Source organism: Oreochromis aureus, linkage group 11 (assembly GCF_013358895.1).
Source record: "Oreochromis aureus strain Israel breed Guangdong linkage group 11, ZZ_aureus, whole genome shotgun sequence".
NCBI lineage: Eukaryota > Metazoa > Chordata > Actinopteri > Cichliformes > Cichlidae > Oreochromis > Oreochromis aureus.
In genome coordinates, this window is record NC_052952.1 from 18388807 (window position 1) to 18398889 (window position 10083).

At 37.8% G+C, this 10083-nt stretch overlaps 2 protein-coding genes across 5 annotated transcripts in view; both read left to right on the top strand.

Moving 5' to 3' along the window:
- The window catches only part of osbpl3b (oxysterol binding protein-like 3b), a 34698-nt gene extending 32483 nt beyond the window's left edge, over nucleotides 1–2215 (top strand). For all 4 annotated transcript variants that reach the window (XM_039620118.1, XM_039620120.1, XM_039620121.1 and 1 more), the window contains 3 exons: nucleotides 20–146; nucleotides 1014–1136; nucleotides 1286–2215. In XM_039620118.1, coding sequence (XP_039476052.1) covers nucleotides 20–146; nucleotides 1014–1136; nucleotides 1286–1382 — 347 coding nt within the window. In that variant the 3' untranslated portion in view covers nucleotides 1383–2215. The remainder of the gene's footprint in view (nucleotides 1–19; nucleotides 147–1013; nucleotides 1137–1285) is intronic.
- Nucleotides 2216–3623: 1408 nt separating this feature from the next.
- On the top strand, nucleotides 3624–9357 carry gsdmeb (gasdermin Eb). The gene is made up of 10 exons (XM_031746232.2): nucleotides 3624–3759; nucleotides 4050–4279; nucleotides 4385–4577; nucleotides 4817–4988; nucleotides 6304–6424; nucleotides 6608–6733; nucleotides 8127–8254; nucleotides 8372–8546; nucleotides 8682–8755; nucleotides 8859–9357. The coding sequence occupies exons 2-10, from the start codon at nucleotides 4075–4077 to the stop codon at nucleotides 9084–9086; spliced, it is 1422 nt and encodes a 473-aa protein (XP_031602092.1). The 5' UTR covers nucleotides 3624–3759; nucleotides 4050–4074; the 3' UTR covers nucleotides 9087–9357.
- The last annotated feature ends 726 nt before the right edge of the window (nucleotides 9358–10083 follow it).

The window sequence follows — 10083 nt, forward strand, 5'->3', positions numbered from 1 at the left end:
TTACTTGTGTACAATATAGATGCAATGCCAGTAGACCATGAGCAGTACTATGGCTTTACGAAGTTCGCAATTGAGCTGAACGAGTTGGACCCATCCCTGAAACTGCTGCTACCACCTACAGACACTAGACTACGAGTGGACCAAAGGTAAGAGGAAAAAAGTGGGAAACATTTAAAAACCCATTAGTATATTTCCATGCGCTTACGCAGCCTGGTGATCGTCAGCTTAATTTTAATAAATGTCAGTGAGAAACATACAGGGGGAAAAGGTTAAAAACTAATTTAGATATAACATCTAATTTTCCTGCCAGAGGACTGTCAGACATAGCTGAATTAAAAACCAAAGCATTGCCAGTGAGTATCTAAGCACCGCACCATCATTGATCTCAGTCACGTCCTGAAAAATGCACCTTGTGATCAAAAAAGTACAAAAATAGGCACTCGCGTTAAGAATAGTACGCAACTGCACATCCTGTCAGGCTATCACAATCAAACTAATTTTAGCTCATCTTTTAAGTTTTTTAAGTCTGCAAACTAAATGCTGCTGCCCCGAGGTGCTGGAGAAAAAAACTAAGCTCTCAGTAGTTTGCCATCAAAGTATGAAGCTGCACTGCTTCCAGCTCTGCAAATAAGTGGTTATGTATTCTCCTTTTTTAGCCCAAGCTCCACCATCTTATAATGATCCAGAGGTAAAGTAAAATCAGCAGCAAAGTTATATTATTTAACCAGTTCTCTTAACTGTAGGCTTATTTACTTTTTTGTTCAATATTTCATCATAAATAATAGGAAAATGTATAGATTTCTATAAAATAAAGTAGAACAGGCTCACTGCCTTTATGTATACAGACTGTTTATGCCCACGTTGGAAATAACCCTCTGACAGGGCCATTCGAAAACAGGAAAACCCCTAAAATTCACTCGAAATGAGAAGACGCAAGTGAAGATTGTGCTTGGATGTGGAAGATTAATGTTTTAAACATCTGCATAATGAATGCGTCTGGGTCTCATCGGCAGACTGCTGGAGGAGGGGAAGTTGGAGGCTGCAGAGGAGCATAAGCAGAGGATTGAACAGCTGCAGAGAGACAGACGGAGAGTCCTGGAAGAGAACAATGCAACACATCAGCCTAAATTTTTCAGGTACCCTAAGTATCTAAGCTTAAAACTTTTTACCTAGAAAGTCACTTATGGAAAAGTGACCACATCTCCACTACTAATGGTGTTACACAACTTGTAAATCTGTCGTTGACAATGTTAATTACAGTTGTCTGTCTTTTCTGTCTCCACAGGAAGGCACAGGACGATACCTGGGTGAGCAACAACACGTACTGGGAGCTGAGGAAAGACCCTGGCTTTGCCCATGTAGATTTTCCTACACTGTGGTGACCGTGCGCTGCAGATCATACAAACATTTGGACCTGCACAGCCTCTACTGTGACTTGTGATCCAGACTGGTTCTGGTGATGTCTGTATCTCATTCTGACCATCCACATTCTGTACTGGAGTTCATCAGAGTTATTGCCTTAATAGCAAGTGCTTATCTGAGTTGTATAAACACATTTATGCAAACATATTATGAGAATGTTGCTCAATTTGCAGTAGGCCAATTTAATTCTTTTGCCTGCATTCCACATATTATGTTGTGCTAAACCACTTAAACTAAGAAAAGGAAAGCTCCTTGGTATGTAGGATGAGAAGAAGAGTTTCATAGTTTATCTACACTAGCTTAAAATGTACTGATCAACTGGTTATGTTGGTTGTTGTCTTACCATGGACATTCTCTACCTCTGAGATGAACTAGCCTCGCTACGCCACTGATTCAGTGTAAACATCAGATATTTATTCTGCATCTGCCTGATGCCTTAATGGTTGTACTCAAACTCGTTTAATTTATTTTGTTGTACCTGCCAAATGTTTAAAAAAAAAAGCAAAAGTCTATGTTTTGTAAGGAATTCTTGCAAACAAAATATTGTGCAAGCGATCTCCGAATCCTTACCGAAGTAATTTTTCTGTCTGTTATGAGTAATTACTGCTTTTCGCTATGAATGTGTGAATGATTGTGCAACTATGAGCAGCTGTAGCAAACTCAGTCATATCTTTTTCACTTTATTCAGCACACCATTGTCTATATGGACCCTGGGCTGTGGGACCAAAAAAAAAAGAAAAGAAATGTCCAAAAACTATGCTCCATGAGCTCAAATAAAATTTCTGATTGTTTTCTTTTTGTTGAGTTTTGTTGAGAAAACACTGAAAGCAACTAGACAATAATAACAATAATAATTCCCTCTCACCTCAGATGATGAGTTGGTAGGTAGATAGCCTGATTATAATTTTGGTGCATAAAGGAAAAATGCAATTAATTTTAAACATGATGGGTCAGAAAATGTCATTTAGGAAGCTATGAAAAGCATTTGGGTTATAAGTTTAGTCGGAATGGGAACGTTATCACACTGGAAGTTATTGCCAGTGCCCTGCTTCATACTATACATATTCTTTAAGTCAAGTAACAACTCTTAAAGGTTAGGTATGGGACTGTGGTAAAAGATCATCTGCTAAATTATGTAATTTTTGCTCATGGCTGCACTTTCGTGCTCATCCCTTTATAATTTTCTTGGCTTTATGGGTTAAATCTCAGTGTCATCTAAATGGAAACCTGTGCATGATGCTTTCCAATGAATAGCCTGCAGTATACAGTAGATATGTGGCTACGTTACACAAGTGTTGAGTGAATTGTTCCAATCACTTTAGAAACAGCTGTATGTGTTTAACGACGGTTCGTGTTTATGGCTTGTTTTTGCCCATCCTACTGAGCAATGACCAGAGTTCAAGGCTAATGAGCAATTATGGTGCAACAAGTAAAAGTTATCATTTATAAATAACGAATGCAGGAATGCAGAAAGTCATGTTGATGAAAAGAGTAAAATGCAGCTAGTGATCCTTAGAGCCTGTCTGCATTTTTGACATCCTACAATATGATAAATGAGAGGGTTAATTTGCTGATGACTTTTACAATTAATGAAGCAAAGACACGAAAAAACATTTTCATAGTTTGAAAAGTTAAACAAAAGGGCTCCTTGAGTCCACCTATTCTCTTTTTTTTCTATTTTTTTTATTTTACTCTAATAATATAGTAGTATAATAATAGTATAGTATCTAATAGTATAGTTTGTTTGTATTCTTTTTCTTTGTTTTGTTTGTTAATCCACACTAGAGAACATGGGCTCATCAGACTGCTGTTTGATCTTAAACAGCCGCTAGGTGGCGACAAATGCATATGAAAGCGGACTACTGATAATGTGTTTTTACAAAAATGCCCTATAAGATATTATCACTGGTCAAATAGGACTGAATAAATTATAATGCAGAGCAGCAGATACAGCAATGCAGTGTAATTAAGATACTTGTAAAATAGGTTATTTCTTTATTTTATATATATAGTCCCTACATAAATACAGTTGACAATTTACCAGTACAAGCAAATATAGAAGAGACATTATAATTGTTGTTATTATCACTATTATTATTATTATTATTATTATTATTATCATTATAAGCTGTATTGTAAGCGTACAGGAAGAAAGGCCATATATGCCATATATGCTTCGGCCTCTCTTACCGTGCAGAGGGCGGAGCCGTTTGTCCAAAACAAAGAGTGCAGGAAACCAGGCTGAGCTACCACAGAGGAACTGACTCCTGTAAAAGTCTGACCACCGAGGAAGTTTCTCTTCCAAGTCACCACTGAAGCGAGGACTCCGTGGAAGCGGTAGGTGGAAAAGTAGCCGGATAAAAAACTAGCATATTTGTCTTATCTACAGTGACTGCTGCACCGATGAACTTTCGGTTTCCGTAATAACCGATGCTTTAATTGTTGTCGTGCAGCCTGGAGGTTTTAAATGTGAAGAGCTGTATGGTGCCTTCTATGTTTTTGCTTGAAATGAGTACAGTGGCTGAAGTAGAAAGTTTATTGTGTAAGTCCTAAGGAGGAGCTCACATGGGTGAGGTCTTCTGTAGCTGTGTAGTAAACGCCTCCCCTCTCTGCTCTCGCTTTCAAAGCTCGCAGGTTTTATCCAGCCGGGAGATGTTTGCTCTGGCTACCAGAAACTTTGTGGAGGAGGTGGAAGATAAAGGGTCCCTGATCCCGGTGACCAGCCTGAATGACACCATTGCTCTCCTGACGGTGGTGGTGAAGCGCAGGCGTTTCTGGTGCTGGCAAAAGTCCAAATATCTTCCCACTGATTTTAATCTCAATGATATACTAACAGGAGACACACCCATAAATCCAGGTAAACCTCAAAAGCAGCACGAAAATGCCCGCATGTGTCACAATTTACTCTCCTGAGGTCACAGAAATCTGATTTTTTTTTAATATATTTATTTACTTTTTGCAGTTGTGGTTGAGACAGACTTCATCAAATACAGTGGGACATTTAGTGACAAAATTCAGGGAACTGTGGATGCAAATTTTTCCAAATACAGCGTTAAACTTCAGGGTGAAGACTCATCCAAACTCCAGTCATCTTTTGGAAGCTTGAAGAAAGAGGAGATGGATATGCAGAAGTTGCTGCGAGACTTAAAAGACAAGTTAGTTTACAATCTGTACCTGGTGTCACATGTAAAGTTGTTTCAAACACTCTAAACATCACCTGACGATCAGTATGTTAAAGATCGCATAAGTGATCTTTGTCCAGCTGTAAAGTTTCACTCAAAACACGATTCCCGGTTAAATATTAACACAAGAGAAAATGATGTAGGATTAGTCACAATAAAATTTTGTTTCCAAGAATATTCCTGGTGAAAGTCACCACATTTTCTTGTGTTAGGGTTCTGGACATGTCCCACTGTCTAATCCAGCAGACAAAGGAGAAGCAAAGACGGGTATTTGGGATTGTAAAGGATCGTATTATAACCACCCAACCCTGTTCAGTCATAGAGGAGGTGCAGCAAGGAGGACAGTGTGGAGGAAGTCTGACCTGTGGCCCCAAGATCACTAAGGTACAATATCAAACCTAGTATCACCTAATAGTTGCTGGTATTTAGGGTTCGGTCAGTTTTTAAAGTTGTCAATAAGATTGACTCAGTTGACAATACAAAATTCATGGATCGTGTTGCCTGGTGAGCAATACATGTGCTGCTTTTACCCGGATGAGTTTCAGATCTGCGTGTGCCAGCTTTGTGTGTACGTTTTAAAAGCAGAAGAGTATAAGAAGAAGTGGAATAAATCTTGCCCACTATGCATAAAACGGTTGCATTGTGGTTCCTTTTCAGAATTCGGGTCCTTTATCCTTGGTTTTAACTCTTCATTTCCAGAAGTCAGAAGTGGGAATTTATTGTTTATGTTCTAATTAAATACAGTACTGTGCCAAGGTCTTCAGACAGCCTTTGTGTCTTTATTTTTTTCTAGGGAAATAAGCACATTGATTTACTGAACCATGTGTAAAAATATATGTAAATGCCATATATAAGGTAAAAACAGAGATATTTGGTGTGCCCACCGTTATTCTTCAACACATCCTGAATTCTATTAGGAAAGCATTCTTGCCATGTAGTCTTCAGGAATAGTTCTCCAGGCTTCTTGAAGGACATTTGAGGCTCTTCCTTGAATGCTGGCTGCCTTTTTTCTGTTTTCTGTCAGGATGATCCCACACTGCTTCAATAATGTCGATGTCCGGGCTCTGAGGAAGCCAGTGCTTTTTGTCTTCCACTGGTCCAGTTTCCTTAGATTTTTTTAAGGACACTGCACACCATACTGAGATGTGCCAAGCCTTCCACGAATAGCTCTTTGGGTATCACCCTGTGTATGTCAAATTGTGTTATCTTTGATATATTTCATACATTTAACCAATGAAATGGGAACAAATTATGTGCTTTAACAGGCTGTTAGTAACAAAGTTATTAAAGAGTTTTTTAATTAAAGATGGATTCAAAGGTAAATGTTAAGTGGCTTAAAAAATAAAGTAAATAAATAAATAAAATTCCTCTGAGGGGTCAGGTATAAGGATTGGACTGAAAATGAGTGAAAAAGCAGCCAGTGTCCAAAGAAAAACTATCAAAAGACATTCAAAAAGCCTGGAGAACTGTTGCCTAAGACCACTTTAAAAAAATCACAAAAAAGTGTGACTCCTTGGACCTAAAACTCAAGACCTTTGCACAGTACTGTAGTTAAAACTATATCTTATATTAAATTCCACTATAACCTTAAAGGAAATATTGAATCTTTAATTAATTCTGTAAAGCAGAGTAATATTTGTGACACTCACTGGCGAATTTTGTTGCCATTTGTTCTGATTCAGTGTTCCTGTTTCTTCAGTTTTTATTGAAGGAGAACGCAAGCTTGGGCAATGACAGTGACATTACCATGGAGATTCCTACCAACACTCCAATAGCCTATAGCCTTATAGAACTAAAGATCAAACACGATGGACAATTTGGTGAGAAGTCATTCATTGTATTTGTTTTTGTTAAATTAACATTGTAACTTCATGTTAATTTAACAAGAACTGATAAACTCAAAGTTATATTTAATAATTGCAGGATCAACATCATTAGTTCTAGGCTATTGTTGGAAGTATCCATGTTCTGTCTCCTTGAACCATCATGTGCATTTTCCACAGAGCTGTGTGTATTGTCAGACACCAATGGAGGCTTTGATAAAGTTGATAGCCCCGCTATAAAGAAAGACCAGCCGTGTTTTTCAGGAGCTCCTGCACATTCATCTGACAGTACCTGCCTTCAACAAGGTAAATCCCTGTTTTTGCCTCAGATTTCTTACCTTTCACAGCAAAAAGACACATGATTGAAGGCAGCACTATAAAAATACAGGTTGTTATTATTATTTTTACTAATATTATTATTAGTAGTAGTAGTATTAAAAGACTACCGTTGGGATTTAATAAAGAGGTGCAGTGTTAGTTTTGCAGCTGAAACGTGTGAACACGAATATTTTGGTGGCCTTGTTGCCTATACATATTTATAGGAGCTTCCCCTTGATAGCACAAAATTTAAGGAGAAACATACAATCATACTTCACAAGGTCTTGTGGCATACAGTTTAGCACTAAATTTAATGCTGTTAAAAGCATGTCTTACTTTGGTTTGAGGATTTTTGATAGTTGGAGCGTTCATTTATTGGGAACGAGGGGAATGTTATTAGAACTGGTTTTCAGGCTTTTAGTCACATTTCTACATGAAGCTCGGTACATAATTAAAAAATCTCTGCATGCTTTTTCTCAGCAGTGCACACACAGTTATTTTCATATAGTTTCCTTTTGATTAATGCCAGAATCTTAAAATATGTAGTATTGACTTTAAGAAGTACCAGCAGCCTCACACAGCCTACAAGAAATTACCTTTACCTGTACCTTTATTCATGTCCACAGTAATATTTTCATTAACACAAGTATGAATCAGGATTTGACTATAACGGGTTTTGTGTTCCTCTACACAGTGACACCACTCGCTCCATCACACTCCCTCATTGGGTGTGCTTGTTTTTCAGCCACTAATTTGCGCTGCTCTAGGCATGTAGTTATTGAAATGAACCGACTACATATTTGTATATAAATCAGCACACGGTTAGTAGATTATCCACTTTCATAGACATATTTTTGTTATTGCAGATCCTTTGGCTCTTTGGCAAAAAATGGCATTTGCTTTTTCTGTTGCGCTCCAGCAGCACCACACCTCTGCTGTATGCAAGTCAAAGGGTCTCGAAAGATAAAAGACCTTGCTGCATCTTATCAGAAGGGTGTTAAACGTATTTGTAAACACAGTTTTGACCTATGTTAACAGGCAGTACAGTTTACTCTTTAGTTTGCTATGGAAGTTATTTACTGACTGTATGATTTTATTAGGTGGAATTTTAAATCAGGACTTAACCTGCTTGGAATAACCCAAGATAATAGTTTTGCATTCACTCAGTCTTTTACTGGCCACAGCATGCATATGTGTATTGACATTTTTTAAAATAGCATGTATATACACATGCAGTGTTTTATTAGGTTCTAGATATTGTAGTGGTTTACATCAGCATGCTGTTCTTGCTATAATCTAAGTTAACCTTTTTAACGTGCTCCAGGAGAATGTTTTATCTTTGACGGTGAATGACAAACTGTCCTTATTTTTCTGTCTTCAGAACTAGATCAACTAAGCGATCATTTCCAGCTGCTTTCAGCTCTTCCGGCATCCACCAGGTCCGCTCTGCTACAGCAGATTACAAAACTTTTGCAGGACCAAATAACGATTAGTGCACTTCAGGATGTGGTAAGAGGGACAGAGAGGTCTAGGCACTGGCACTGCACATTCACTAAAAGAAAATGGACATAATGAAATTCGGTTATGTTATGTTTAAAGTGTAACCTGTCTCCTTCTCTGTCTCAGCTAGAGCAGATGTGCATGGATAAGGGATCTGCCTTGGGTGACTTTAAAACAACAGCATGTCAAAAACAGAATGTCCAGGCAATTCTGGATCTTTTAGAGCAGTCTAGTCAAGAGGAACCAAGCCGATCCACATCGCTTCTCAAAGCCCTTCACCTTTTAATCAGTGCATTGGATGGTGAGAAAAGTTGTACTCTGCAGTCTTTAATTGTGTATTTCTTTTCTCATACTAGAGTGACCTAGTACCTAGTGTTCCCACTAAAAAACTTAACGCAGGTTCCTTTTCATCATGCGTCTGTGTTTTGTCTTTCAGAGATGACTAATGATTGTCTTGCTGCGTTGGGAATGTGCTGCAGCCCTGCAGTGTTGGGGATCTTGGAGCTACTGGTTAGTAAATCCTCAACAACGTGTTATGCAGGTGTTTCTTTGTAAATTAAACATTACACATTAAGTCAGCTGCCCCTTATGAATCTCTCAACACCTGTTCCAGGTGCAGTGTGCATCAAGAAATGGAGAGTCGCCTCTGAGCACCGAAGCGTCATCTGTACTGACAGAGGCCATCTATGAAAAGATCGAACATCTGTTTGCCACCTGTAATGTGTCCCTGCGGAGAAATGGGGACATGGTGAAGGCAGAAATAGACAAGCAGCCAGGAAATCTTCCTCTGGTCCTGTGTATCGTGATTCAAAGTCTTGCCTCATTAGCTCAGGGTGTTTGAACTGAAACCCACTTTACAGCCACCAGAAACAAGTGTCACAGTGGAAGTAGGTAATTGGAAACGTGTAAATAATAATTTTTGTTATTTTTAATAGAATATCTTAATGGGGGAAAAAAAAAGTGTATGTTTTTTGGTGCTACATGACCAAGAAGTCATTCTAAAAATACTGAATACTTGATCTGGATACTAAATCTGTTTTTTTTAAAAAAAAAAAGGAAAAAAGAATGTGAATTAAAAACTTGATTTTTATGTGAATAAATGTGCAAAATTGTATCTTTTTTTTTTTTTTTTAAACTTTGGCAGTTTCCATCAATTAAACAATGATTTTGAGCTGTTGTCTGATTGTATAAAATAGCATGGACTATATTACAAAACTATCATGGGCAGTGTGCCGCTTAGCACAATCCTCTCACAGCAGACAAGGTTTCGGGTTTGAATCCCAGCTGGGGCCTCTCTGTGTGGAATACATGCCTTGGAATGTGAGATTATATATTTGTTACAACTTAATTCACATCTAAGTGAAAGAAGGGATAAACTATATATGGTCATCTCAGGCACACAGCCTACAGTAATATCCCTATAGACAAAACCTATTATGCTCCTGGATCTGATTATATGTTGGGTATTCCCATGGAAAAACATGCCTAGTCTCTGAAACCACCATAGGTTTTTATTATTATTATTATTATGACGATGATTATCATTATTATTATTATCATTAACAACATTTTATTAATATATAATTGTGTCATCATCACAAAGATTAAACTCAAATCACTTGTTCTGAGCAATAATTGTTTGTCAAATGTGGACTGATATCCACATTCTTTGACAATATTAAAGCAGTTATTTTTCAGGTTATTTTTACTCTCACATCAATTACTAATTCTCCAGTGAAATCCATCTTCAGGATCTTTAACACAAACCTCATTCTGCACCACCCTGGCTTGTGTACATTTAAACTTTGTGTCATTTGCTGCCATATACGCCTTTGATT